The sequence below is a fragment of the Dichotomopilus funicola genome (genome assembly GCF_033296635.1).
Source record: "Dichotomopilus funicola strain CBS 141.50 unplaced genomic scaffold C8A04scaffold_3, whole genome shotgun sequence".
Classification (NCBI taxonomy): domain Eukaryota; kingdom Fungi; phylum Ascomycota; class Sordariomycetes; order Sordariales; family Chaetomiaceae; genus Dichotomopilus; species Dichotomopilus funicola.
Window position 1 is genome coordinate 296,203 of NW_026944024.1, and position 27,871 is coordinate 324,073.

The 27,871-nt window shown below is 54.2% G+C and overlaps 10 protein-coding genes across 10 annotated transcripts; 6 read left to right on the top strand and 4 right to left on the bottom strand.

The window, feature by feature from the left end:
• Nucleotides 1–317: 317 nt before the first annotated feature.
• C8A04DRAFT_24589 (nucleotide-diphospho-sugar transferase) lies at nucleotides 318–1,952 on the top strand (the record flags this gene model as incomplete). The annotated part of the gene is made up of 4 exons (XM_062779223.1): nucleotides 318–386; nucleotides 522–578; nucleotides 694–1,866; nucleotides 1,926–1,952. The coding sequence occupies 4 exons, from the start codon at nucleotides 318–320 to the stop codon at nucleotides 1,950–1,952; spliced, it is 1,326 nt and encodes a 441-aa protein (XP_062640719.1).
• Nucleotides 1,953–2,652: 700 nt separating this feature from the next.
• On the bottom strand, nucleotides 2,653–2,982 carry C8A04DRAFT_24590 (uncharacterized protein; the record flags this gene model as incomplete). Its single annotated transcript, XM_062779224.1, has 1 exon — nucleotides 2,653–2,982. One exon carries the CDS (start codon nucleotides 2,980–2,982, stop codon nucleotides 2,653–2,655), a length of 330 nt encoding a protein of 109 aa, XP_062640720.1.
• Nucleotides 2,983–4,598: 1,616 nt separating this feature from the next.
• Nucleotides 4,599–5,963, bottom strand: C8A04DRAFT_34077 (uncharacterized protein; the record flags this gene model as incomplete). Its single annotated transcript, XM_062782707.1, has 3 exons — nucleotides 4,599–4,807; nucleotides 4,884–5,721; nucleotides 5,928–5,963. 3 exons carry the CDS (start codon nucleotides 5,961–5,963, stop codon nucleotides 4,599–4,601), a joined length of 1,083 nt encoding a protein of 360 aa, XP_062640721.1.
• Nucleotides 5,964–8,416: 2,453 nt separating this feature from the next.
• On the top strand, nucleotides 8,417–9,431 carry C8A04DRAFT_24592 (uncharacterized protein; the record flags this gene model as incomplete). The annotated part of the gene is made up of 3 exons (XM_062779225.1): nucleotides 8,417–8,620; nucleotides 8,683–9,008; nucleotides 9,092–9,431. The coding sequence occupies 3 exons, from the start codon at nucleotides 8,417–8,419 to the stop codon at nucleotides 9,429–9,431; spliced, it is 870 nt and encodes a 289-aa protein (XP_062640722.1).
• A 2,148-nt stretch (nucleotides 9,432–11,579) lies between these two features.
• Nucleotides 11,580–13,058, top strand: C8A04DRAFT_24593 (uncharacterized protein; the record flags this gene model as incomplete). Its single annotated transcript, XM_062779226.1, has 3 exons — nucleotides 11,580–11,759; nucleotides 12,084–12,558; nucleotides 12,664–13,058. 3 exons carry the CDS (start codon nucleotides 11,580–11,582, stop codon nucleotides 13,056–13,058), a joined length of 1,050 nt encoding a protein of 349 aa, XP_062640723.1.
• A 677-nt stretch (nucleotides 13,059–13,735) lies between these two features.
• C8A04DRAFT_34098 (uncharacterized protein) lies at nucleotides 13,736–17,409 on the top strand (the record flags this gene model as incomplete). Its single annotated transcript, XM_062782714.1, has 4 exons — nucleotides 13,736–14,207; nucleotides 14,409–14,527; nucleotides 14,944–15,384; nucleotides 15,421–17,409. The coding sequence occupies 4 exons, from the start codon at nucleotides 13,736–13,738 to the stop codon at nucleotides 17,407–17,409; spliced, it is 3,021 nt and encodes a 1,006-aa protein (XP_062640724.1).
• Nucleotides 17,410–17,823: 414 nt separating this feature from the next.
• C8A04DRAFT_8967 (carbohydrate esterase) lies at nucleotides 17,824–18,608 on the bottom strand (the record flags this gene model as incomplete). Its single annotated transcript, XM_062785304.1, has 2 exons — nucleotides 17,824–18,321; nucleotides 18,414–18,608. 2 exons carry the CDS (start codon nucleotides 18,606–18,608, stop codon nucleotides 17,824–17,826), a joined length of 693 nt encoding a protein of 230 aa, XP_062640725.1.
• Nucleotides 18,609–20,242: 1,634 nt separating this feature from the next.
• Nucleotides 20,243–21,517, bottom strand: C8A04DRAFT_24597 (uncharacterized protein; the record flags this gene model as incomplete). The annotated part of the gene is made up of 1 exon (XM_062779227.1): nucleotides 20,243–21,517. The coding sequence occupies one exon, from the start codon at nucleotides 21,515–21,517 to the stop codon at nucleotides 20,243–20,245; it is 1,275 nt and encodes a 424-aa protein (XP_062640726.1).
• A 695-nt stretch (nucleotides 21,518–22,212) lies between these two features.
• Nucleotides 22,213–23,767, top strand: C8A04DRAFT_24598 (uncharacterized protein; the record flags this gene model as incomplete). Its single annotated transcript, XM_062779228.1, has 2 exons — nucleotides 22,213–23,103; nucleotides 23,186–23,767. The coding sequence occupies 2 exons, from the start codon at nucleotides 22,213–22,215 to the stop codon at nucleotides 23,765–23,767; spliced, it is 1,473 nt and encodes a 490-aa protein (XP_062640727.1).
• Nucleotides 23,768–25,432: 1,665 nt separating this feature from the next.
• C8A04DRAFT_24599 (uncharacterized protein) lies at nucleotides 25,433–26,776 on the top strand (the record flags this gene model as incomplete). The annotated part of the gene is made up of 5 exons (XM_062779229.1): nucleotides 25,433–25,480; nucleotides 25,545–25,582; nucleotides 25,678–25,938; nucleotides 26,050–26,328; nucleotides 26,461–26,776. 5 exons carry the CDS (start codon nucleotides 25,433–25,435, stop codon nucleotides 26,774–26,776), a joined length of 942 nt encoding a protein of 313 aa, XP_062640728.1.
• Nucleotides 26,777–27,871: the final 1,095 nt, after the last annotated feature.

The following is a 27,871-nucleotide window of genomic DNA, read 5'->3' on the forward strand; positions in this document are numbered from 1 at the left end:
ACCCAAATCCGCCCAGTAGGCTTCCATCCCGACTTCAGCCTCATAATTAATTACCTGAAGTTGACCAGATCCAGAATCGCATCCACGTGGGAAGGCTGGAGGGGTCGGGTGGCCAGTGCTTTCGAGGGGAGAAGCACAGACCAAAACGGCCCCACAGCGCCGTGGCACCCCGATTTCCAGGGACTGGGGTAGCATCAGGACACTCCAAGCATCATCGTTAAAAGCTGTTGGCTGGGCCGTTTCCTGCTTCCCCCCTCCCAAGTGCCGGCCGTGTCCCCTCGCGATAATTCCAACCCGAATATCAAGTATACCTCGCCATGTCTCTCCAGATCCCGCACCGTGAAAAGTCAAATGGTTCCGGCGGCGCCACCAAAGCCGTGATCCTGGTCAGTGTTTTTTTGCTGGTGATAGCGGGGGAAATGGGGGGCAAATACCCAATTGCTGCCACACCGCACCGGGCATCGGCTGTGCTAAATAAGCTTTCGAGGTTGTTTGCTGACACCGCAACCACCCCTTTCTAGGTCGGTGGTGCTTCGCGCGGCACCCGTTTCCGCCCTCTCTCGCTCGATGTGCCCAAGGTACGTGCGACACATAATGCAGGGCATGCTGCACGGCATGACGCATCACGGCTGCTCCCGCCGCCTCAAACACCCGCAAAACGCTGACTTTGACCGCTTCCTTTCCACTCGATAGCCCCTCTTCGATGTCGCGGGCCACCCCATTATCTGGCACTGCCTGACCGCGATCAGCAAGGTGCCCTCGATTTCCGAAGTGTACCTGATCGGCTACTACGAGGAATCTGTTTTCCGCGACTTTATCAAAGACTCGGCCGTCGAATTCCCCAATGTCTCGATCAAATATCTCCGCGAATATCAGGCCCTGGGTACCGCTGGCGGTCTCTACCACTTCCGCGATGCTATCCTCAAGGGCCGCCCCGAGCACATCTTTGTCCTGAACTCGGACGTCTGCTGCAGCTTCCCGCTCAACGAGATGCTGCAGCTAGCCCAGGAGAAGGACGCCGAGGCTGTTATCTTGGGTACACGTGTTAGCGAGGAGGCAGCGACCAACTTTGGTTGCATCGTCTCCGACTCGCACACCCGCCGCGTTCTGCACTACGTCGAGAAGCCAGAGAGCCACATCTCGAACCTGATCAACTGCGGTGTCTACCTCTTCTCAGCCGATGTCCTTTTCCCTTCCATCCGTAGCGCCATCAAGCGCCGCACCGACCGGCCCCGGCTTGCATCGTACCGCTCGTCCGAAAACCTTGCCAGCTCCTTCATGATCGACGATGACGAGGAGAGCCAGAAGAACGAGGTGATCCGTCTCGAGCAAGATATCCTGGGCGACATGGCGGACAACAAGCAGTTCTTTGTCTACGAGACCAACGACTTTTGGCGCCAGATCAAGACGGCAGGCTCCGCGATCCCCGCCAACGCGCTGTATCTCCAAAAGGCCAAGCAAAGCGGCTCCAAGGACCTCGCCCCGCCATCGGCCAACATCATCCCGCCCGTTTACATCCACCCGACCGCGCAAGTGCACCCGACAGCCAAGCTCGGCCCCAACGTCTCGATCGGTCCCCGTGCGACAGTCGACGCAGGCGCGCGCGTCAAGGAGTCGATCGTGCTGGAGGACGCCGAGATCAAGCATGATTCGTGTGTGCTGTACTCCATCATCGGCTGGAGCAGTCGGGTTGGGGCCTGGGCGCGTGTGGAGGGTACACCGACGCCTGTCACTAGCCACAACACGAGTATTGTCAAGAACGGGGTCAAGGTGCAGGCAATTACCATCCTGGGCAAGGAGTGCAAGGTGGGCGATGAGATCCGCGTGCAGAACTGTGTGTGTCTGCCGTTCAAGGAGTTGAAGAGAGTGAGTTTTTCCTTCTATTTTTGTCCTGATGGTCGTGGATATGAGCTAACGATGAACAGGATGTTGCCAACGAGGTGATCATGTAGAGGGGGGGATAGAAAAGGGATACCCGAGGGCATTCCGAGGCTAGATGATTTGCGTTTTACGAGCATGCCATCTCGCGGTGCGAAGCCATCAAAATTTATAGATGAATAGGGTACTTACTTGTCTCATGGTTTCTGTGATACCACTTCCCGATAAACAGCCCGTTGTTGATACATTAAAGTTCCTGCTACTGCTCTACATCCCTTTCCTGCTAGCCCTCTCTCTCATCCCATCCATGAGTCGAGCTCACGAAGCGGAGAAAGCCGGCACTGCTCGGTGCTGCCCGGACCCTGGGGTTGGGCATTTGTCGGATGGGGGGGCTATTGAGAAAGAGGGCCCGGCGAGTGGGTGGATTATAAAGGGCTGTCCGTGCGCTCGGTACTTGGGCAAGGCGGCTTCCTCCACAAACAACCATGTCACAACCCTGAGAGAGCCATCGCAAAGCCTGGAAGGGACTTTATTCAACAACCCTTACCCATATTATAGCAGCTTTAGCAACAACGTCGCGAGGAGGGTGTGAGTGGCGAAGGGGACCATGGCTGGGATAAGGACCAGCCTATCAATTCTGATGACAACTCCCACACTTGGCAGCGCTTGGCGAAAATCTAACTAGCTACATGTTGACGTGTTCTTCATCTCCCTTCCAGCTCCTTGTCGGTGAACCGGCTGGCAGAAATGTCGGCAACGGCGAGCCACAAAGACCTAGAGCTGAGGGTAGAGTTCCTGCATGAGGTGGATCTGCTCGACCATCTGATCCATGTTGTCGTGCACCGAGAGCCTCTCCAGCTCTACGCCGTCGACCTTGACGATGATCTGTCTGGTGTGGCCTTCCACCGTGTGTTCCTTCTTCTCAAGGTGAAATTCAAAACGGGGGTCTCCATCGCGGATCGCTTGCATCAGGAGAACGACATTGTCGTGGCATGAGATGGGTCCCCAGATCAGCATACCCTTGAAGTGCAGAGTGGCCTTGAAGATGTGGCCTTCGATGGTCTTCGGGATCTCCCTGATCTGTACGTCTAGATGGTTGGGCATGGTGGCAACGTTTTCCCTTAGCCGGCATTAGCATATAGACAAGGCCAAAGAGACTCGCTATTGAAGTATCTTCTTACCTATGAGGGTAGTTCAGCAATAAAGAGTAAAGAGGGTGGCTGTTGGATAGCTTGATGGGGTAGACAGATGCGGATGGGTGCTGGTGATCGAGAATGTTAAACTGGCCGTAGATAGAGGATGTGATACCACTTTATAGACGTTTGGCCAGGCTGAGTGTTTGTATAAGGGTCGTATTCTAGCTAAGACGGCTCGCAGCAATTCAGAGCGGCGATCTTCACCTCGAGATTACAGAATATGGCGAAAGCCGCGGGAGCCGCAGCCCGATGGATACCACACTAAAATAGGAGTGATGTTGTTGATCATGGCCGTGACTGTGAGGAGCGCGGGAACCGCGGGAGCTGTAATGTCATTTGATATCACGGGAGGGGTATGGGCTTGAAGAGCTGCAGCTTGATCGAAAGTGGAAAAGTCAGATCGACACGACTCACACGAGGACCGTATACCACAGCAGATCGCTGTGAGTTCGAAGACTACCTAGATACCTAGGTATGAGGGGCTTGAGGCTCCGTAGTAGAGCCTCAAATCCCTCATGTGTGATGTACTGTACATAGCACATGCCTGGGCTTCGAATGAAAGCGGAACCACAAATATGTGTCATTTATGACATTGCAGCATCAAGGGCGTGTACTCGCTGATCTACCGATCCCAGGAGCGGGTTTCGTGGGACAGATCGACTGCATGACACATGATTGGCGTGGATTCCCTGGATGGACAATGCTCCGCAGTCCGCACATGTTGTGTGCATGCAAGAGCGTCAGCCGCGGTAACCACAAGAGACTCGGGGGCCACTGCAGAGCCTCAACTTTGACTCAAAACGGCAGGAGGCGCATCTATTAGTCGATTCAGCCCAGCTGAACCTGGGATCGAATGCCCACAACGCCGGGCTTTCAATGGACTGCACAGGTCGGACGCTAATTAATTGGTCAAGTCAGCCCACACAAACGAGACGGTTCAAGACCATATTTTGCCTTCGATGATTGCCACGCGAGACGCCGTATCCCGTGCATGGGAAAACTGAGGGCTAGCGGCGGTGGTGATATCGTCCACCAGCTACAGATATTTTTATACCAAATGTGCAATGTCATTCTTTCAATCAAATACTTAATGGATGGCACAGGGGGCAGGGAGCAGAGATTTCATACAACCCAACATACATGTTGTTGGGTATGTGTGCATTAACTCTGTGACCCAACCCTGAAGATCGGCATCCCTCCTCCCATTGTCCTTTCACCACGTTGAAGATGCTCTCAGCCTCAGCACGACACTTGCAGGCCGTGCCTCAGGTGCGGCGACTGTGTCTCAGGTGCCTCAGCTTAACAAGGTTGGAACCTGTGAGGTTCGGATTTGGGATGCCTTTTCTGATTGGCACTGAGAAGGAGGCGAAGGAGGAGGACATACGCGTGACAATAGCCAGTGCTCAAATCGGCGAAAGCTGTCCCATTAGCATGATCAATCACCCCGTAACCGACATTCGTCAAGATGCCCGTATGTCTATCCAACATTAATTAGGTCATTGGGCTCCAAAATCTACAACAAGTTCAAAGAACAGCCGTGGATGCAGTAGCCCCAGCATCGACTGTCAACACCGTTCCGGTAATCCACCGTGCCTCATCCCCAGCCAGAAACCGAATGGCATGAGCACAATCCCAAACGTTCCCCTCTGTCCCCAATAAACTCCGTTTCCTTCGCCTCTCCCGCATCTCGTCGCTCATCCCCTTTCTATACATCATCGGTGTATACAGCATCCCTACCATCATCTCAATCAGCAATTTGTCCATCCAATAGGCCCCTTGATAACAATAAAGCTGAAAGGAATATCTTACCAGGACAAACACAATTCACCCTAACCCCCTCCCTCCCATGCTGCGCCGCCATCGCCCTTGTCATATTCACCACCGCCCCTTTACTAGTCGGGTACATCAAATGCGGCGTACCCCCTCTCAACCCAGCCACCGAGCCCACATTCACAACACTCCCTCTTATCCCGCCCCCTTCTCCCCCACTGTCACCTTCAGTCTTGTGCTCCCCCGTCAACATCGCGGGGATAGCATACTTCGCCATCAACATCATACTCGTGACGTTGATATCCAAACCGATCGTCCACTCGTCGGGATCTACATCCACTGCTGTGCCTTTCGCGCCCATGATGCCTACCACGTTGACGAGGATGTCTAGGCGGCCGAAGGCTGAGAGGGCGTAGGCGGCTATGGCGCGGCAGTCGGTTGGGGAGGTGACGTCGGCTTCGACTGCGAGGGCTTGTCCGCCTCTCCTGGTGGAAACATCTTCGCACTGGGGCTGGTTTGGGTCTGGTCTCGCTGTGGCAGTAGCTGGTGAGTTTGTAGCAGAGATGGAGCTGTTGATGAAGCGTGCGGTGTGTTTGGCGAGCTCGAGGTCTTTGTCGACGCATAGGACGGTCGCGCCGGATTCTGCGAGGAGTAGTGCTGTTGCGGAGCCGTTGCCGAGCTCAGGAGTTGTTTGAGGGGCATCGGGCCGTGAGGGCGATGAGGAAGAAGGGGGAGGTGGGATACGGCTGCCGGCGCCTGTGACGATGGCGACTTTGCCTAGGAGGTGGGTTTCTGGGCGGGCTGGGAGGCTATCTAGGTGTTTGTGCCTTTGGGAGTGCGATGATGGGAGGGGTTGAGGTTCGCCGAAGGTTGTGAACTGCCGAATGTGTGTGACTATCCAGGGACCGGTACGCTGTGCGGCTAGACACCATGTTCCTGCACAAAGACTGGGCTTAAGAGTGGCGAGGATTCGACATTGGAAAGCCATGTTTCCACGAAGAAACCTTTAGCTCTTCGACGGTACCTTTGACGATGGCCTGTTGATGATGTTGTAAGTTCCACTTTACCTCGGGTATTACACACCTGCGAAAGGCACCTCAAGTCTTTCCCCGCATTCATCGGTCGAATTGGAGGATTTGTGTCGCCATCGTTTCATCAGAACCATCAATGGACTCGAGCCTTTAATTATTGGCGTGCTACTAAATCTGGCACACGTATTCATTACGATTAAATAATATTGGTGGTGAGAACTATGAAGTCTAAAGCGCCGGCCTGTTTCTTGTCAAGAACTTCACCGCCACAACACCTTCCCCCATTGAACGTATTATTAGTGTGTGTAAGGTAGTGGTTTCCCCTTGATCCGGCCACCGTCATCACGAATCATAACCCATCATCCCCTCTACTTCTCCGAGCCCCTTCATGCCCAACAAGTCGATTTCAAGCGTATGATGTACAGCGTGAGGTGTATGAGAACGAGGGGTAGGAAGGCTGGCAGTCGGATCCGTATATTACCTGTGGGGGACATTTGAATATGCGGTGAAAACGGGTTTGCTGGTATTTATCCTTCGTGTGGCCGCGCAATCTGTTCGTTGATAGCGACGCCAGGACCAAACCCCGTTTCCACTTCCACAACACGCTGCTTCTTTATTGGTCTATCAGTTGATAGCAAACCGGCCGGCTCGGTCGAGAGTTCTCTCTTTGGATTTCGGGGAATGGCGGGGGCTTCCACACGGTCGGGAGGTGAGGACGAGATAGGGCGTGGCCCTTCGACGGAATAATCGCGATCCGTATTTGTTGGCGATATAAGCCGCTCTGCGGGTGAGTCTTGACCATCTTGGCTAGCGGCGGGGCTGCTGGCCCAGTCAGAGTCGGATGCTTCCAACATCGCCTTGATTCTAGCGTTGTATTCCTGGACGACCTCTGGGGGGGTATGTCCCATCCGCCATTCCTCAGCAGCTTCTTGGCCGTATTTGCGACACCGGTATCGTTGTGCGATTTGTACAAATGACAGTCTGGTACAGAGCTTTTCATGGAAATCAGGGGCGACGTGATTTTCAAAGACGGGCGTCGGACGTCTGGTTCTCAAATAGGCACCCTGTGTCTTAACAGGGTCCGAAACTCCGCCGTGGGCTGTTTTTGATCTCGTGGGATGGCGCCGTAGTTGGGGGCGTCATTTCCTCGAGGAGACAGGGTACAGAAAGTCACGGCTTGTGTTTGCGTAAGGAATCGTTTAAACTGTTAGGTTGAGCCGGTCACGACGAGATCACAGAGTTGCAAAACAATGGCCAACTAATAAAATGACCTTCCACTCCAATTGGAAAGATTTCTGGGTTTCCTTCACAGTGACGGCCACTCGAATTGTAGTTAGTTGGGATCGGTCTTATTCTCGTTGACGCAGCAATTCACTCACCCTTCCTAAATAGACTTAGTGCAATGGTGCGTGACACAGAATTTGGTGATGCATTCAACTGTTGTTCTAGTGGGGTGAAACGAAGGAAAAACATACGCGGGACCGCATGATTTAAAGCGATAAGGCGCTTACATAAGCGACATAACCCTAACCCGAGCATGGATCATGGACCCACATGCCCACAACTGCCGGTCGCAGCCGTCTTGTGTTTGGTTATCGCTGGTTCGGGGTTGGCGCTCACTTTGACATTTAAGCCCAGCCGCGGCGTCTCGGTTCCCCCACCCCTAAATGATGGGGTTCTCTAAATAAATCGTAGCAGAATTCCGGCCCGTGGCCGTGATGATTGGGCCTGTTATGTCACCACTCACCAGTTCAACGGTTGGCACCGGGCAAGCTCGACGAGAGCGAGAGGCGCGATGTTCCGTGCGTTGACCGGGGTTGTTTCCTGCACCTCCGGTTCGGAAGCGCTGCCAATGGGGTAGGACCACGCGAAGCCCCGCGTCGCATCGCTTTCACGATGCAGGCCGTTCCGCTCTCAATATTGCCCAATAACGGGGCGCCTGGGGCTGAGTTCAGGTTTTGGAATTTGCCTTCGTTCTCGATTTCCCTCCAGATCTCAACTGTGTCCGGCAACAACCATTCTGGAATTACTAACGACCCGAATCCCTCATATTCCTAGCGCCGATGTATCCAGAAAATCCCGCCTGAAAATTGGATTTGACTCTGTAGCACCCCAGCCCCGAGCCCCGTACGCGCTGTGGACCAGCCGTCGTCACATTCAGCGTGCGGCTGAGTGCACTAGCGAACCGCCATGCCGTCTTCGGGGCCCAGGCCAGGCCTTCTCGAAGACAATTCTGCCTTGGGCACATGGATTTGGGCATCTTTAGCGAAGCAAACCGGGGATGCGCACGCGGCACCGTTGAAACATGCGGCTCTGCTTTAACGCCGATAGAGGCAAACGGCCGTTTGCTACCCATGTGGCTGAAAGTTCCGCGTTTGGCGCGCGAGTTCCGCCCTCCCTCTTTCGACCAAGCTGCTCGTGTAAAAGGCGCCACCCGCCCTGCCTGACCCTGGGAGCCTAAGCCGAGACTTCTCTGTGCTTGTTACGGCGTGCTTCTACAATTTATCACTCTCATCATAGACCCCTCATTGTGTCCTTACAATGACAGACACTTCTATTCCCCAGCAGTCGTACGCTGCTCCTATCACAACGTCGGACGATGCGGGCCAATACGTCCAAACCACGCCAGTGTGGGTGGTTGTGGTGCGCGGCCTCCAAGTCCTCATTAGCTTCATAATCGTGATAATGGCCGGTGTTTTGATCCACGGGTATGCCATGGGCGCAAATGGTTTTGCAGTCGCATGCGTAAGTCCTCCTTTTCCACCCGCAGTTGCGTTATGGAAGACTTGATTCACACAAATCATTAGAGCATATTCACCTGGATCGTCGTCAGCTATGTCCTCATCACAGAAAAAGTGTCGTCCGCCCGGAAAGGATACAACATCTGGGCCGTACTCTCCCTTGACCTGCTTATGGCACTTTTCTGGCTTGCCTCTCTAGGCGCCAACGCCCAACTCCGCGCCCGATTTAACACCCCCGTTCAAATCGAATCCTGCTTCAACGACGGCAGTGCTGTCAGCAGCAATCACTGCATTATCTCCGGGCGCTCCGAGCTGGCCAAGCGCGCCGCCGTCGCTGGCGAGACTGGCCTTGCGCTTATGAGTGCCGTGGCTGGGGTGAGCGCTGTACTATGGTAATTAATCTCCAGTTTAGCCTCCTGAAAGTGGACTGTCCGGCACTTGAAACAACTTCTGACTCACATACTTTCTTTCCCAGGCTCCTCTTCCTCGCAACCCTCATCTTCCACGGCCACACATACCGGCTCTGGCGCCAGGAACACAAGTCGTCCCCTGCCGACAACGCCACTGTCGAGATGAAGGCCCAGGGCACGCCAATGCTTGTACCACAATCACAACCAGCGCCCGGTGCTCCGCAGTACACCGATCAGCAACAATACCAATCCCACGTTTATCCCCCGTCGCAATACCCGCATGATCCTAGCGCCTATGCGCAACAGGGCTCGTACTCTGGATTGAACGAGCAGCAGCAGCAGCAGCAACCACAAGGTCAACCGTACGGCGTGTATCCTGATCCGAACCAATACCACAATCAGTAAAAGGAGAAACAAGTGGCCTACAGCTCCAAATTTATGACCGAACAACCATGAGAGAAGGATTCCGTTGGGATATTATTGGGGGTTGTAAAATGTCATACGTTCGGCTAGATTCGTACTTTATTAGGCAGCCAGTTTCGTGTGGCTAGGTAGACGAGATTGATACTGCGTGGTTTGAAGACTAGTTGTCAGTTGGATTAAGAGAGAGGATATGACTTGGATGACTGCATTTAGGGTTATGTATTGCTATTTTGGTTTGGTTGGGCCGAACATTTTCTTTTAGATTTAAGGGTCGTTGTGGACTTTAGAGTAACTCAAAGAGAAGCTCTGCAATGCAAATTTCAATGTAACTCCCAAGGACTCTTTGTGTAAGGTTCCTGGTTCCAAATTGGCAGGTCAAGCCTACCTTGCTAGGCGCTCGACACGTCAACGACACGTAAAAGCACGACCATCTTATTGAGAGATCAAAACTGGCGATATCAAGACTTTAGTCCCTGGAAGAAAAAGCTAGTCGCATCTCTCTGACTGGTGTACTTCCCGAACTCCGTTTGAAACTTTAACTCTGACAGGAAGTTCACACTCCATAAAATCTCTATAAAATCTCCACCTTCCCGATTTCTACACGATTCAGGCGACGAATTGTAACATGGTCCTGGTTTTCAAACCCACGCACACCCCTCACCCGCTTTTTGCTAGACACTATGCTGGGGATTTGTCTTGTGCAGCCAAGCGCGGGTTGTTGTTGAGTTGTTGATCCCACAAACCAAACCATGTGGAGAATGGTTTCCCAGTGCCATCGCTTACTCTTTGTTCTGTGATGTTGAGCTGCCTTGTAGTTTCATAGAGTCATCGCTATTTGCAACTAGATTTTCAATTGTTTTTCTTTCATCGCTTGTCTTTCGGTCGTTTTTTATTGTGGGCCGGTGGGCATCATGCTTTGTCGATGCTGGCTAGAGTCTAAACCACGACTAGCTAGGACTTTGGTTGATTAGCCAATGTCAAATGAGCTTACCAACCTTGTGAGACAAACTACATGTCTTCTCCCCTCATTGCTGATGTGCTGTGTCTTTGTTATCTGAGCTGTCTTATCGCTCCTTTTTGTGGGTTGCGTGTAAGCGATAACGATAACGAAATGTCTGTCCAGTCAACAACTTTATCAAGCTCTTATGCCCCTGAGTCCTTTGCAAAGTTCTACTTTCACATTTAAGGTTGTGTCTGTTAAAAATTCGGCTGTTGGGTTCATCATTTTCTTCCTCATTTCTGATTATTTACCATGTGATGCTGAAGTCGTGAGCACGGTTGTTGGGCGCCAAGACTTTTTATTTGTTGATGCCCAATACGGACGGAGGGGCTTCTTGATTGCACCAACCTCTCCAATATCGAGCAAAGGAGGGTTAACCTGATCTTAAGGGCTTTGTCTTCCGGAACATCTCTCCGCCAGTCTTGTCACCGGCACGTTCACACCGAACAAGCTACCGGTCTATGTCATCCCGACGTCTTGTCTGCACGTCCTGCATTTCCTTGATGTAGGGGTCTTTTGCAGGCAAATGCATGCATGTGTGCACATCGGACGCAGCTTAGATGCAGGGCACACCCCTTTTTCACCACCACCAAATTCTCACGATACCGTGCGGTCACCGCCGCTCTCAAACCTAGTGAACGTCCCAGCGTACATCTCACCCGACAACAAACCACCAAGATGAACAGTTGTCTCGGCGACGGCGGCCAATAACACGGAGTCTCACGACTAAGCAGACCCGCCTCCTGTTTTCCTGCCCCTCGTTCGGATTGAACGGCTTCTTCTTTCAAGGCAGCGGGCTCGCGACTCATCATTCTTCTTTCCTTCCTCGCCCCTCCGATCAATTTTTCTTCCTTCCACGACCAAAACAATTCACGACCGCGACTTTTGCTGGATAAGTGCCCCTCAACCACGCATCCAAGCACCGCAGACCCGATCAATATCACAACGTTGACGCTGCTCTTCGCTTTGTGCGATTTGACTTCAAGGTATATCAAATATGACCCTGATGCGAGGTGTTTACCAAGTCGTTAATTTTGCTGACAACACGCCTTGAATGCCAGAAAAAATAAATCAAACAAGCACTTCCACCATCTAGAAGAGACCCATCAACAAGAAATCAAGCCGCCACCATGAAGATTCACGCTTTCATTTGCCTGGCGATGGCCGCCCTTGGCCTCTCCCAGGGAGTGACGGAGCAGATCGCTCCCGATGGCCAGGCCCCCGACGGTTGCCAGGCCGATTTCAACGGCAACTTCCAGATCACCGTCGACAAGTTGACTTTCAAGGCCAATACGGTTAGGGCCACCGAGGTACGTTTCCCTTCATGCCGTTTACTGCTCCGAAATCCGACCGATTTACCGTGAGGCGCTACTCGCTGCGGCGATTGCGAGAACCCTCATCGGAGCGATGAATCGCCGGAGAGGGAATCCGCCGCGGAGGATATGCTCCGAGGGGCTCTGCATCACGGATATTTTCATCCTTCGGGTTTTTTCTGCGATCTCGTCGCTGCGAACATCGCTCCGGTGGCTTGATCGTTGGAAATGGCTCGTTTGGACTGGTGGCCAGATTGACATCGCCCAAACACCGTAAACGAATGCCGATGGGAACGGGTACTGACTGACTACCTTCTACAGGACGTCGATGCTGGCTGCGCCAGCACCAGTAACCTAGTTGTGAGCTTGAACAACGGGGTTCTGACCGACGGCCTCAACCGCACTGGTTACATCGCTTCAAACTACCAATTTCAGTTCGATGCCCCCCCTCAAGCTGGCGCTCTCTACACCGCCGGCTACTCCGTCTGCGCCAACAACTCGCTGGCTCTTGGCAGCTCGGCCGTCTTTTGGGAATGTGCTTCGGGAACTTTCTACAATCTCTACGACCGCAAGGCCGCCGATCAGTGCTCGCCCGTGGAAATCATCGTGATTCCGTGCGGCGACGATGCGGACAGCCAGGGTGGCCGGGGCAACGCCGAGGGCACTCCGTCGGACGGCGTTGGCCAGACTGTCGGCTCGGAGATCATCACCACTACGGTCGTCATCCCGTTGAGCGACGGTCAGCCTCAAGTGATTACGACTACGAGCGTCGTTTACATCTGCCAAATCGGAGACGGTAAGCTTTTCTTGTTTCAATCCTCTACACATCTTCCCTTAGCGCCTTGTGGCCGGCAGCGTCAGGCGCGGGAAAATGATACTGACCAATTATCCTTCTACACAGGCCAAGTTCAGGGCCACTCTACGCCTTGCGATGCTGCCATCCCGACCATCACCCAGGCGCCCGTTTCTCAGATCTCAGACGGCCAGATCCAAGTCACGCAGATCTCCGACGGACAAGTGCAAGTGTCGCAAATCAGCGACGGTCAGGTCCAGGTTTCTCAGATCTCCGATGGCCAGGTCCAAGTCTCGCAGATTTCCGATGGCCAAGTGCAGGTCACCGGTCTTCCAACTGCCTCGTTCCCCGGAGAGCAGGTGACCACTGGTCCTGCCGTGCTGCCCACCAACGCGCCTCCCAGCAATGGCGCTGTTGCTGGCCCCGGTGGCGGTCCCGATGGATTCACTGCTGCCCTCGTGGCGTTTGTTCTGGGCGGTGCTGCGGCCCTGGCTGCGGTGTAAAACCACGCTGCGGTCGCCCGGTCCCTTTCCCGTTGGCTCTTTCCCCCTTACGTCGGTGATCTCTTCTCGCTACTGTGGGGTGAAAATAAGCTGCACGCGGCGGCGGGACAAGCCTTTTCTTTTTCTCTCTTTACGGCGTTGGGAGGGTGTTTTCTGCCTTTTTGCTTCTCCTGAGGGTTCTGTTCCTTGCGATGGATTCCAGCCCCGTGCCCGGTTTGACGAGGACGGTGCCGAGTGGAGCGCTGGGAACTAGGAACTAGGAATTGGGTCCTTTGAGGCGAGGGGTATCATAGGGTAATGGGTGCGATATGAGGGGTCCAGAACAAGAGATAATTAAAGAAAAATGGAACGAAATTCCATTGATTAACACGATTGTGATGTTTCTTTCAAAATTCAGAGTGACCGCGTCGCGTTGCCTAAAAGAGAACGATCCACAGGCTCCAAGTGCCTGAGCGTCGGCAGACTTTGGTATTCTGCCGATGTTTTGCCGGCCTGCCGGCCGCTGAGAACCTCAGGTCGTTCCTGCGACATTTGAAAGGACCTTAGAAATTCACAGCGCGTCACGCTCATTTTTTACCCTTCGACAACTCCTTGTTGCGACGAAAACAATTCCCGAGATCAAAATCCAACCGCGGATCATCTCGCAATTTTTGCCCCTATCTCCCCCAACCCTCACGATGTCAGAATACTGGAAGTCAACACCAAAATACTGGTGCAAACACTGCAGTATCTTCGTCCGCGACACCGGCCTCGAGCGAGCCAATCACGAATCCACCGGCAAGCATCAGAGCGCGATCAAACGCTCCTTGCGCGACCTGCACCGCAGCGCCGACCAAAAAGAACGAGACAAAGAACGGGCGAAACGAGAGGTCGATCGACTCAATGGCGTGGTGTCTGGGAGCGGGAGTGGTAGCGGCAGCGGGATACCAGCCAAGTCGGCCCCTAAACCGAGCGGCGGGGCGTATGGCACACCACCCCAACAGATTTCACAGTTAGACAGGCACAGGCAGTTGGAGCAACTCGCGGAGCTGGGCGTGGCTATTCCGACCGAAATGAGAGGGGAGATGGCGATGGCGGGCGAGTGGACGGTTACATCGACGCGGGTCGTGGAAGATTCAGACAAGGACATGGAGACTACTGGCACGAAAAGTCGGGCCACCGGCGTGAAACGGGAGAGAGAGCGAACAGAAGAAGAGAAGGAGCAAGAGCAGGCTATACAAGGGCTCTTCAAGAAACAGCGGAAATGGGGCGTGGGCTCCAAGACGATGCCCGTCGAGGAGGATGCGGATCTCGATGCCTTGCTTAGTGGGCCGTTGGTGAAAGTCAAGAAAGATGACAGTGCGCCGCCAGAGGTCAAGACGGAGAAGGACACTCAGGAAGAATCGGGAGCGGACAGCAAACCTGAGGCAGCTGAGCGCAAGATTCCGCCTCCTATCAAACAGGAGCCAGAGGAAGAGACGAGACTTGGGGTTGATGAACATGTAGCAGAGCAGGGTGGAGGAAACTCGGGAAACTCAGCGGGGGGCACGGCGGTGGTATTCAAGAAGCGCAAGGCGAAGAACATACGGCAGAAATAACGCTGTGTTGCGTCGCAGACTTTGCCACCCGTCACTGATCGGGGTGGCATAACCGGCTTGCATTGCGTCCTTTCTTCTCTTAGGCCTCTGGGAATCATCAAGATGACCTCGGAAGCGGGACCCAGTTTAACTATCGGTCTGCCAAACTAATTTCCGCCAGCTGACATGCGGCGTGCAGGCAGGAAGGATCACAGAATAGGCTCACGTGACACGGAGAACAACGCAAGGCCGCATACCTGTGTACATGTCCTACACCTACTCCCCGTCTCAGGTCTCAATAGTCTCATGGGAAAAATTCGGAGTCGAAGGCGTTGTCGGCAACTGCTTCTGAATCGGGCACCATGGTTGGGCATACTTTTGGTTCGTTTTTGGTCGCCTACCGCCGCGGCAGAGACGAAAAGTACAAGCTCATCCGCGAGGCCCTCCGGGATGGGACCAATGGCGACGCTCCAATCCCCGCATCGTGGCCAGCGGGCCGATCCATTCTCACAGCGTTGCCAACGGAGTTGATACTACTCGTTTGCTACCGCTTGTACCAGGCCGACCTTCTCCACTTGGCTCAGAGCTGCCGCTCGCTTACGAACGTCGCTCTCGATGTGCTATACGCCCGCGACGTTTCCCAGTTCGACTGTCTCTCTGTGCGTTGGGCGTGCGCACTGGGTGTTGTTCCGGCTCTGGAACGTGCATTTCGCCATGGAGCGTCTCCGAATCACGAGTTCGGCCCGTTCTCGCACTTTATGTGCAAGTGGGTGGATGACATTTGCCTCGGGCCTTCAGACACAAAGCCATCGTGCGACACTCCGCTTGCTACTGCCATTGTCGCCAATCAGATTGGGATTATTGACTGCCTAATCAACCATGGCGTTGATACGAACTGGGCGGGGCTTTACGCAACACCCGACGATTATAACAGCATCCACGACTGCATGTTTCCTATGCACTGGGCCATGGGTGCTCCAGGCCTCCTGCCTAATTCCCCCCACGTACCAGGAAACGTTGAGGTCCTTCGCCGCCTTCTCGATGCGGGAGCGGACCCGAATATAGAGACCCTGCCGCGCTCAGACAGCTCTCGACCGCGAGGCTTCACACCCCTGCTCATGGCCATGCAACCCACCGTTTCCGTCGAAACTGTCGAGTTACTGTTAGAACGTGGCGCCAAGCCCACTCAGATCGGGACCTATCTCGGCGTTGGTAAGATCAATGTGCGCGGTGCTCTTACTCTGGTCATTGGTCGTACCCACTGGAAGGATCTCCCACCGCTTGGGGTGATGTTGTTTTGTCATGCCGTGGGCAACCCCTATTTTCGGCTGGACCTGGGCAAAGCACGGCTACTGTTGATGCACGGGGCTACCTTGGACATCGCGTTCTACTCCTATTCGCGCGGGAACCCGTACACTGATGATTCCTGGGTCTATTCGCGTGGGAGTCGCACGCTCGGCGGCGCCGTTAATGCTTATCACTCCGGCCCGAACCTTCCGATACCGCCCTTCCTCGCTGTTCTCTGGTGGGTAGAGGAAATCATTTGGTGGATAGAAAATCCCGAGAACCACTCTGAACCCGAACACGATAAAGGGAGAAGGGAACAATGCTGCGAGACGATTCTCTACGGTTCCCAACTGATCACCCTCTTAGCCACCGCGACTGGTAGCCAACAACACGACGGAGAACGAGTTCCGATCCCCGCTCTCATAGACGCCACAATTACGGACTCCTCGAACACGGTCTTCATCCCCCCCAGGATCAACGGCCAAACCGCCCTTCGGTTCGTGTGCCGAGACTTCGACTACCCGGAGACTCCCGATGTCATCCGCGCGCTTCTTCACGCTGGGGCCGACATGAATGCCCCCGACCCTCACGGCTGTACCGCGCTACATCGGGCGTCCATGCTGGGCCCTGCAGCTCGTGTGCAGGAACTTGTAACCTTCCGAGGCGGTCCCTCAGAATCGGCGCTGGTCGTGGACGCCCGGGACAATACCGGTTGGACTGCGCTGCACTACGCCTGCCTCTTTTACGTGTGGGACAAAGCTGACGACCAAGTAAGCACGGTGCGTTTATTGTTGGAGGCTGGGGCCGAAGTTCGATCGCGCACCAACGCAGGATGGACACCGCTTTCCCTCGCTGCGCTAGGAGCGCATTATAAAGTAGTGCGACTCCTGCTTGACGCCGGCGCGCAAGCCGATGACATGTTCCGTCCAGTGCCTACACCTACTGCTCTAGCAGATGGCACGACCGAGAGGGCGCTGGTGCCCATCGGCCGCTTGGTGTTTGATTCACACTGCTGGTACACCAGTTCGTCCGGTATTGTGTTCACCAACCCCTTCGGCTCCCGATTCCCACACGAGACCTTGCCCGATGAGATCGAAGCAGCATTGACCACGTCGAAAAGAGAAATCGCGTTACAACTGAGGTCGAGGCTGGGAATTGCTATCCCCGCCCCTAAAAACGACACAACCCTAGACGGCCCAACAACCCTCAGGGGTTCCTCTTCCCCTGCTCCTCCCCATCTCCCTTGGCCTATCTTTGGTCTTCGTAGGCTGTCTGGGAGACCGCCACCCAAGTTCGCCGTTGAAGCGCAGAGTGAACCGTTCGGCGTGCCAGATATCCCCTTTGTTGATTTTGTTGGCGCCGAGTTTGAGAAGGATATTGATGGCGTGTTGGATCAATTGGACGCCCACGGCTTATTAGCCATGGCGGTAGCGGTTTCACGGCCGGAGAGATTTCTTGAGGCGCTTTGCTGGCGGGACCCGTCTCAGGGGGTGAGCGAGGGTGTGTGATTAATGATGTTTGGGGGTGTGGAAGGAGTCGAGTTTGATTTGACGGTTTCCAGATCTGGTTACACATCCGGTTGTTCCAAGTCTTGGGATATTTAAGATGGATTTGGGGGCAATTACAATGAATTGTGTTTCCGGGTTGGAGACTACAGAATGTACAGTTGGTTCAAAAGCGTGAAATTTTCGCCTAGCTCCATGATATCCAACGGCATGGCATATCTCCTAAGATAGATGGCCAAGAAATACTCGCTCCACCAACTATGCACAAATAACCTCCGGCTTCGTCATCATCATCGTCATCATCGTCATCCTCATCATCGTCCCAAAACTTTTCACAACTGCCAGCCCGTATCATCCAGCACCATCATGCCCCATTCACCATCCATCATACAACACCCATCATGATATCACCCCCCCTCAAGCCTTGTTGATCTGCTCCTCCAAAAACGCCGGCCCCTCATTCGAAGCCACATCAAAATACAAAAAGTGATCCGGCAGAATAAACAGCGTACCATGGCACACCGCATCATTCTCATTACAGAACACCTTAGTCCTCTCCGGCGGGTACCCCGGAATCACGCCTCCGTTCTGCTGGTTCTTAGTATACCCAAACAGGACAGCGCCCACGACCTGATCAAACGCGGCCTTGTTGTCGCCCGCCAGCTGGGTCAGCGCGTTCGACACCACTGCCGTGCCCTGGCTGTACCCGCCCGTCACGACCTTGGCGTTGGGACACTTGGTGTTGGCCATGGTGTACATCCGCTTGGCTTCGTCGATGGCGTCTTGCGAGGTGCCGGCGGGGAGGAAGTTCTCGGCTAGGCCGGCGCTGTAGGGCTCGCCGACGCCTTGCACCCAGAGGTTGTTGGGGTAGGCGTTGGTTAGGGCGTTGGAGACGTTGGGGCCCGCGGAGATGCCCTGGAAAGAGGGGAGGAGTCAGTAAAGGGTGTCATAGGGGTGGGCTTTCACTTGTGTCGTGAAGTGAGAGTGGTGATGGGGTCAAAACGTACCATGTTACCAGGCTCCGTCGAGGCCCGGGCAAAGATGAAGATGACCTCCGGGCAGCTGCCAGCAGCGCCGTCTTCGAGGTCGGTGCGCGAGGCAAAGTCCTGGGCGGCATTCTCGGCCCGCTCCTGGACGTTGGGCCTGACAGCGGGGAGGGCAGTGGCCAAGCCAGCGGTGGTGAGAAGAGCGAGGAACTTCATGGTGGTGGCGGGCTCTGCTTGCTTGAGATCGCTAGATAGCTGGGATCGCTGGCAGTTACACAATGGCTGAGACAGAGGACGGCCGATGATGGGGAATAGGCAGGTGAGCTGGAGCTGGGACTGTGGGCTGGCGGCGTGGGCTGTCGAGAGAAGAGAAAGACTCTGATCTCAAGTCAGGTCTCAGCTCTACTTATACTCCATCGTGAGGAACGAAGATCGTTGCTTTGGTCGATGGGCTCGAAATTATCACAAGCCGCTGTGCCCATCCGTGCCTCTTTTTTTTCTCCAAGCAGGACGACCCCAATTGCCCAGCACGTTGATACTCATCGCCTTTCCTAGTTAGGAAACCCGCCGACCTCCAATTCCTCCCGATGGGCTCTGGACCCTGGTTCCATGGGGAACGCCCACCTTCGATAGAGGTTTCATTTTTTGCGGTTAAACTCCCAGGGACACAATCGATCTACTGCGCAAGAATTCAGGCACCGCAGAGCCGCAGAGCATGCGTTGGCTGTTGGACTTCCAAGTTCCTGAACCGAGTACCGAGGTCGAGGAAGGTAGTCCCGGCTTGTGGGAGAGGGGTTTGGGACGGGAGATCTTCAGGAAGATATTTGATTTGTGGCTATTTTAATGGTGTGTAGCGTTGGTGCGGTGGTGTTGCAGAAGGGCGGCCACGCGTGAGACGTTGTTGGGCTGGGGACTTCTTAGGCTGTTGATCGGCGTTTTGGGTGTTACAAGTTCTTGTGGGGATGGGATCATGGGGCTAGCATCGCCTTCACGCGATGGAACACTGAGAGAAACCGCCAAGAGACATGCCTCTTCAGGCAGGAGCCAGGTTGCAGGGTCCAGCCAGCCGCTCTCTACGGCCGAACACGCGCCGAAATCTGGGGAAATAATCCACTTCAGGCCCACAGAGGCACAGCTGGAAACCTTGACAGCTGCAGTCCCGGGCACGCCGGATTGCCTGGATAGCGGGGTTTGCTAGCAAGAACAAAATCTTGCTCTTCGTACCTACGACAACAATTGATGGCTCTTTTGCTTCCCAAAACCTCGTTTCGCTAGAGGCACTGCATGGGCAGTACTTGGTATCTTAGACCTAGCTTAGCGTGTCTTCACATGCTTGGGGAATCTGCGGGAAGCGGACAAGCCCCCTAACTTTAAACGCAAACAACAAGAAGGAATTGATGACTCAGCAGGTGCCGGCCCGGTTCGCGTTCCCAAAGTGGAGCCAGCTCCGTTACGAAAAAACGGAGGCCAGATGGCATCGCTCGTTCTACGGATATGAATAACTTCTACAGTTCTACTTCGTTCATACCCATTGACTCCCCTCAGTACACGCCCCGCAAATTCGAAATGGCGGTACATGTTTCGGCTCCTGGATCACGTCTCGAGTTCAGGGACACGAGCTAGCTGCGTCGGGCCCTCGACCCTCGGGGCAGCGACGGGGCTGGCACCTGGTTGGCCTGAGTCGCTCAGACCGGTATGCCCTATCTCCTGTCACGGGTAACGACCCCACGAGCACCTGAATTTTAAGACGGAAAGAGGGGAAAGAGAAGCGCAGCTTCATACAGGCTTTCTATGATAGCCAGGGCGATGGCCCTTCTCTAAAGTCATTATGCCCTTAGTGAGTAACCTCACTAAGACCGCCGTCTTCGCCGCTCCTCATCGCTCTCCCGATCCCTCTCCATCGACTCTGCATACTTCTTATGTGAACTCTGTCTCGACTGATTCCTCTCCACTCTCACAGCGTCCAAATTCTCCTTCCGCCCCCACTCATCAGCAGACCTTCTCGCCACATCAGCGAGCCTCTGATGCGAAGCCTGCGTATAATCCGCTCCAATCGACGGATTACTCCCACCCCTGGCCGGCCACCCGCCCAGTGCAGACCGCTGCTCCGTCTGTCTCCTCTCGGCCGTGGCAGCTAGCACGTACGGCGATGCTGCGCGGGGCTCCCGGCCTGAGTAGTCGCTTGGTCGGGATTGTGCTTGGCTGAGACCGGAGCTGTTCGAAGGAACGACAATTTCACCCGGGTGGCGCGGGTCGGATGGCAGCCTAGTGTGCCCGGCACGGCCGGGGCTCCTGGTATAGGGTGTGGAGGGGTTGCTGCTGCTGTTGGAGGCGGCATACTGGTCGGGCTCGGCAGTGAATAGAGTCGTGAAAACGGGAAGAGGGATAGGCCGAATAGGTGGCCGGGCCCTGGTGTTGTCTCCCCGATTGGACGGGGACAGGCTTTGGGACGCTGAAGGGTGGCCATGGTTGGGGTAGTTGCTCACTGTGGTAAACGGAAGCCGGGTGCTTCCCTGGGCCCAGGAAGGAGTGTCGGGATATGACTGGCCGGGAGCTGTAGGATCGTTGTGTTTTCGGCTTACGCTCCCCCCCGAGCTCGTTAATGGTCTGGCGGGGTTTGAAGACGGTGGCCGTGAGGGGGGTAGGTCATGCGGGTGAAGAGGCCTACCGTCGTCTAGCTCATGGCGGCTCCCGCGGCGGCGCGGGACCGAGATGGGGTCACGGCGCGGCAAGGGGACGGACCCGCTTGAACTCGAGAAACCGCCCGAACTTGAACCACCGATGAGAGAGGCCTTTGAGGTTGTCTCCGAGTCCCCGACATAGACAGGAAGGTCTAGAGACGGTCCACTGCGGTAGTCGGATGAGTTGGCCGTCGAACCTCGACGTGAAAGAAGAGGCTGCTGTGAGGAGGCACCACTTCCAGGGCGGCTTCCTGCTGGGGGAGGGTAATAACGCGGACTTCTGCCACTGTCCGGACCAGGCCCTGAACTCAGGCTCAGAGAGGAGCTCGTGCGGCTGCGGTCTCGTGAGGGTTCACGACGAGTGCGACTCGGGGCTCTGGAGGACGTTCGCCTTGAAGATCGGTCATCATGGGAATAAGAGCTTCGGCCTCTGCCATCCGACATTGTTTCTGGGTCTTGTAGAGAACACGAGGAGAGTAAGGAAAGGGGAATAACACAACGGAGAGTGGGGCGATTGGACAACAGAAGACAAAAGAGTGGTATGTTTCTTGAGACACAAGTTGCCAGCAACTGTGTACCTTACTTTGTGTTTTTTGTGCGCAGACGATTTTAACATCTGGTAGGGGCGGGCATACTATCGATTCATATACTGTTGACAATGCCGTGATCTCCCTCACACAGCGAAGCCCGCTGTCAACCTACATGGCACAAGATAAACTTGCCCTCTTCATTAGGCCAGCATTGTCTCGTCGTTGGTCCCGTCCAGAACACGAAACCTCCAGGGCCGGCTGAGAAACTAAAAGCCAGGCCGTGGTCGGGTGTAACGGTGTTCATGATCGATGACCTTGAAAACTCTCAGTTCCCATGGGCAAAGACTGAAAAGGGCCACAGTCCTCTCATCCCGAACCCATTCGGCCCCCAACTGAGGTCCTGGCCCGCACCAATCGTCGGTTGCATATCAGACGCATCGGTCGCAGCCCGACTTCCATTCCGTTGGTCGGCGTCGCAAGCTGGCCGGCCTGGGCTTTTGGGTGGCGGGCCTCAACTGAATTAGTTATACCCCGCGTCAGGCCCCCACAGTGTGAGCGAAGCATCCGACATCCGTGATCGCATTCATCTTTTCGTCCTCGAGAATCAAAATGCTATCAGCTATGCGGTCGAGACAAAAGCTTTGCCATTTGCGCAGCGCCTCCCCGGTCGAAAACCTCCCTCGAGTCCCTCCGATCTATGGTTTGCCCACCGAAATTGTCGCCCACATCCTAGGTTGTCTCGACTCGCGATCGCTGCTCTCAACAATTCTCGCACATCCCCTATTCCATGCGACTTTTCAAACCTTCCAACAACATGTTCTCAAAGAAATCCTGCTTCGCTTGGTACCACCACAGCTATTGCCTCTAGCCTTCGCTACATACGAGGCCGAGTCAATCGACTATTCGGACTGGAACAGCATTCGGCGCCTGCTTGATCGGGTTCATGTTCGCCAAGATCAAGCCGTGTCGAGTCCCTCGCCCGCGCTGGGACTGCCGCCATTGCCTCTCACCCATCGTATGGTAGCAGCAATCGAACGCATACACCGTATGATCGAATACTTTACCCACGATTTAACTCAGCGAGCGATACCACGATTCAACTACATCTTCGAGACCACAAGACCTGCCACTATTTCACCGTCCGAGGAGCTCCGCATCTTGCGCGCCTTTTACCGCTTTCAACTGTATTGCAACATCTTTGGACGGAAGGCCATAGAGAGCGCGGGGCAGGCAAATCTTACGGCGCCGAGAACCAAGGATGAAGTCTGGGCAAGCGTGACATTGTCGAGCAAGAGCCCGGAGGACATGCTGCGCGAGCTGGAAACCTTTTTCTGGCCCTGGCCTCGTTGGGCAAATGAGCAGTTGGCCTGTGTTTTCGAGTACCTCGAGGCCGTCATCTCGGTCTTTTTCGACGACGTAGCCGCTCACGACGTCGAATGGGGCTGGCGGAAAGTCGATTGGGTCGAACCGAATATTGCCACCCCCCATCGGCGGTTCCTAGTGAGTTAATCTCTTTCTCTCTGGGACAACGGGATCGGGTTTGCTCGTGGTAAAGTTTGCCTCCTAATTAACCGGCTAACAGCTCTTCAACGGCCTTGGTCTTCCTTACCGACTGAGACACTCCGACGAGTTTGAGATCTGGAAATCCCTGCTGGACTCAGCCGACGTGGGCGGAACGGGGACCGGCAAAGAATGCATTGTCACCATGGCAAGTTCGTTAACCGAGTCGGTAGCGGGGAGAAATTCCCTAATACGTCTCGGCCTTTACAACATCAACTACCCTCGGGGGCTTGAGGGCCAAGCCAGTTGGAAGGGAATTGATGACGCAGAGACCCTTCCAGCACAACTGTGGAAAGTCGCCAATGGTCCCTACGGTTCTGTTTTGGACCGCACAAATCTCCTTGTCAGAGATGCCGGATACGTCTTCTGGGACGGCTACGTGGGAGAAGCCGCAGAGGTGATGGAACGAGTGGAGAATTGCTCTTGGACTTTTAACGGCAGACTCTTCCCACACGAGATACCGAAGCTGCGGCAGGTCATGCGGCGGTCCTGGGAGAAAAGGAGCAAGATTTGGTTGGAAGGCGGTCGGGGATATTGGGTGGATGATCCCGTCAGGATTCCGTCTCCAAAGGACTCTGTTGGACTTACCATTACAGATGGGTAATTAAGATTGGGTTCTGGGTTGTGTGGCTCAACATCTCTAGGCGGTACAAATGGTTGCATAATTATTCGGTATCGTGGGATTGGCTCGCATAGGGTCACCGGACTGATCCCAACTGTGCAGCTGTGTTGGAAGTAGGTTAGAACCTTGATGCAGCAGGATTTGAGGGTCTCGAATGCTCCCGCTCGCATCTGGAAGTGTTGGGGGCGAAATAGAGAAGACAACCATCATCATCATCATCATCATCATCAAGTAACACTGTTACTGTTACCTCGGCCCAGCCATTCTACACCTCCCACAAGCTGCGAATCCTCCTCTGTAATTCCCTCCAACTTGTTATTTTCGACAGGTAACTGTTGAACTTTCAACAGGCTCCCAGTCACACCAGAACGGCGCATCTTCATCGACATGAGTGGCTTCAGTGGCCTGCCCGGACTCAACCATAACATCCCGTTCATCGAACCACGCGTCGTCCCTGTGAACCAGTGTAAACTGCCCGTCCAGTCTCTTCGGCCCGTCCTTCCAGCTCGGAGATGGCGTCCCCGATATCCCCATCGGGGACATTCGGCGGCTCAATCAAGATACGCCTCTCGCGGAGATTCGGAATAGACATGTTAGTCCTAGGTCCGTCAGGGCGGCTCGCTGAAGTCGCCTCGCGCGGAGATTCGGAATGGACTTGTTGGTACTGGTCCGCCCCCACGCCGTCTTGGCGGCCCGGTTCCCGACAGGTGTTACTCGAGCGACATCTACTCTAGCCTGAGAGCCTCTTTTTTGTATTCCGGTGACGGATTGTATCGGTGAATTGTACGACTGCTATGGACGCTCGTACGGTCCCACAACGTCCTGAAGATCCGTTGACGCGGCGGAGAATCCTTCTTTGCTACCTTGTTCTTAACCAGCAAGTACGTCAATTGAGTCTGGAATGAACATTGACTCTGCAATCAATATAGAGTTATAGACTCAATCGAAGTAAAGTACTCTGGTGACAAAAGAGTATCCACTATCCAGAACTGGTTTGTCCCTGGGTAGGGAATCATGTAAAACCCATCCATTGACGTTCCAAGCAGCGACTAATTAATTAGCTCATGACTAGGTCACCGTTGACCCGGGACAGCGATTGCAACATCGTGTGCAACGTAACAAAACTAGCAAAGCTGGGTAAAGGCTACATCTTCTTGAGTGTGAAATAATTGTATCCCAGCACCTGAAAAGTAGCTGGATGAATAACAATATATGTAGTCCGTGGTACTGACTCCCGGTCCCACGGTCATCCTTGATCGCGATGGTGTCAAGGGGAGCGGCTATAACGAAGGAACGATGGTCTGCCTAAGATACGTCTCGTTCGAGATCTAGATGCCCTTCTCCGTCCTGTGATGGTAGGAGTATGTATCTGAGGCAGGGTCCTGGGGCCGTTGGCGACACTAGGTAACATACTAATGTTAACTAAGTCTTGTCATGAACAAGGGAGCGTTGGGTAAGATATGGCTTGCGAGTTAGTTAATTACTGTTTGAGCTTTGCCTCAGTGATGGGTGAACAGTGAAAGTGTAAATAACGCAACGCGCTTTGGCCCTCGCAAGCAGGTTTTTTTATTTAAGAGTACTTCCCTGCCACCAATTCTCTTTTTTCTTCTCCCTTCGTCAACAATTTCAATATCGCCTACACCAGCAATGTCGTCACAACATCCGGCTCCAGTCCCGGCCCTCCTGGCGCAGCCTGTACTCCATTCCCCTTCCCTCTCTCCCGTGCTGACGGCAGCCTGCTGACCCCTCGCACTCGTAGGTAATGCGAGACCTTTCCACGATCGAAGACATCGTCGAGTATGTTGTCAACACTCGCCGGGACCTTGGCACCCACGATTCCGAGTGTCTTGATACCTTGATTCTCGGCTTCCACTGGCAGCAAGCGACATAAGCGAGGTAGACTACCTTGACAAAGAACTCAACGCTAAGCTGGTTGATCTCGACGAACTAAAAGTCTCCCGATTCGAGTACGATTACGATTCCGCGACAGTCTATCTCGACATCATGGGCGAATCCATGCTACATTTCAAGGTTCGGATGGGTCTTAGAGACTATATCAAGAACCAGATTTTCAAATGGCTGGATACAACGAACGATAAAATGGTTCAAGACTTGTTCAAGGCAATCGATGAACACGGTACAGCTACTATCAAGTACGAGAGCAAAATCCATAAACAGGCCGATGTCTCATTTGGCCCGGTGGGTACGATACCGGCTCTGGTTTGCGAGGTCTGGTAGGGCGAGTCTCGAGATCATGTGCAAAGGAAGTCGCGCCAATACATCAATTTGTCGGACGGCAAGGTCCAGGCCGTCCTGATCATCGATCTTCAGTACCCAGACATGAAGAAGGCATGGTTCAGGGTTTTGACCATCGACCATCTCTCAAGCCCGTGGGTCCTTTTCCACGACGACGATCTCAACCCGAAGCAACAACCCACCGGTCGAGTCGCCCTCTATCTCTCCGACTTCCTCGGTCTGGCACCTGGTATACCCGCCGTGCTTTGCCGCCCCTCGGCCGCTGAGATGGCTTCCGGGATCACCAGGTTTGTTGCTTTCCCATAATTATCAGGTGATGTAACAAATCTAACCATCCATTAGGAACCCCACGATCGCGATCTCATATGAGCGACCAGGGCCATCTTTCGTACGGCTCGCCATTCACATGATCGCAAAAGGTTTACAAAGGAAGAGGGTGACGAACCAGAAAACATACGTACGGAGGGGCGCATGGAAGGATTCAAGCAGGGACACAAGAAGGGACTCAAGCACGGACACAAGAAGGGACTCAAGCAGGGATACAAGAAGGGGTTCAAGCAAGGATTCGAGCAGGAACGTAAGAAGGGGTACGAGGAGGGATACGAGGAGGGGTACGAGGAGGAGCGTGCCAAGTGTATCGCTGACGTAGCCCGGTATCTGGGTCTGTCGAACGAAGAGCGTCTCGAGCTGGAAGGGCGTCTTGCTGCGATGGAACCGCACGTCTCCGAAGGCTGATTAGAGGCCGGGTAGCGCTTGTGGAGATATGGTGGCCATATGGAGGAGCGGAAGCAGGTGGGCTGCCATGCGCCTCACCTTCCTAGCTAAAAAGGTCCCAGTTCCCATCCCCTGGGTATGATGGCGTGCTAGCAGCTAGTAATAGCCAAGTCACTTCTGAAAGGGCTTTGTAGGTATAATATCAACATGTGGTGAAGCCAACGGGTCCCCAACAAATGCTTGTGACTTTCAAACCGCAATAGATCCGGTCATTGATGGAATCTACGTTGTTTTAACTGTGGGAGAGCTCCCAGAGTACTCTAATGAGTAACCAGGCAGTGCATATGTACTTCAAAATTCTTCAACATCACTGACCTTGAACAGTGATTCTGCGACGGTTGGTCTACGTGCTGCAACCTCGACACCTGCTGTGAGAGCAAGGGAAACTGTATTGCTCTCTGCGATATGAGCAGCATTGGAGCTGGTGGCTGCGTTCTTGGTGAGTAAAGTGTTGTCTCTGGTGTGGTATATGATTCGGGAGTGTGTATTAATACTTAGGTTTGTACTTTAGGTTGCTACACGGTTTGCCCTGGCAACCTGGGTGTCTGCTAGACGACCGAGTGGTGGATCTATCGAGTACGGGTGAAGATTGATACCTGCGGTGGAAAGCCAGCGCTCCCGACAACCTATACAATCTTTCCTTAGCAATATTGCAATCCGGTTCTGACACCTGATTGATGGAAAACTTGTCCCTTATTTGCCAGAACGAGGCCGCCATAATGCGTCGTATCGCGATGGATCCCATTGATGACATGGTGTTGCGGCCCCCCAACCGTTATGCCACGTTGCAGTTACTTCCCAACCATCTTACACAGGGGGCCACTCAAGGTTATTGTTTCCCCATGTTTGTGCCATCCCGGCTCCGATTCAGTGACCTGGGGCATATGAATTAAAATAGCTGGTTTCCGAGGTGACCATCTGAGTAACGATGCTCGACCACCTCTTTGCCTCGGGCCTCGGTCCTCATTTTCCCTTACAACGGCCCAGCCCTACCATACCATCTTCCGGCGAGTCCCAGCAGCCCATACGCTTCCCTCGGCATCGCGAGCTGTTTAA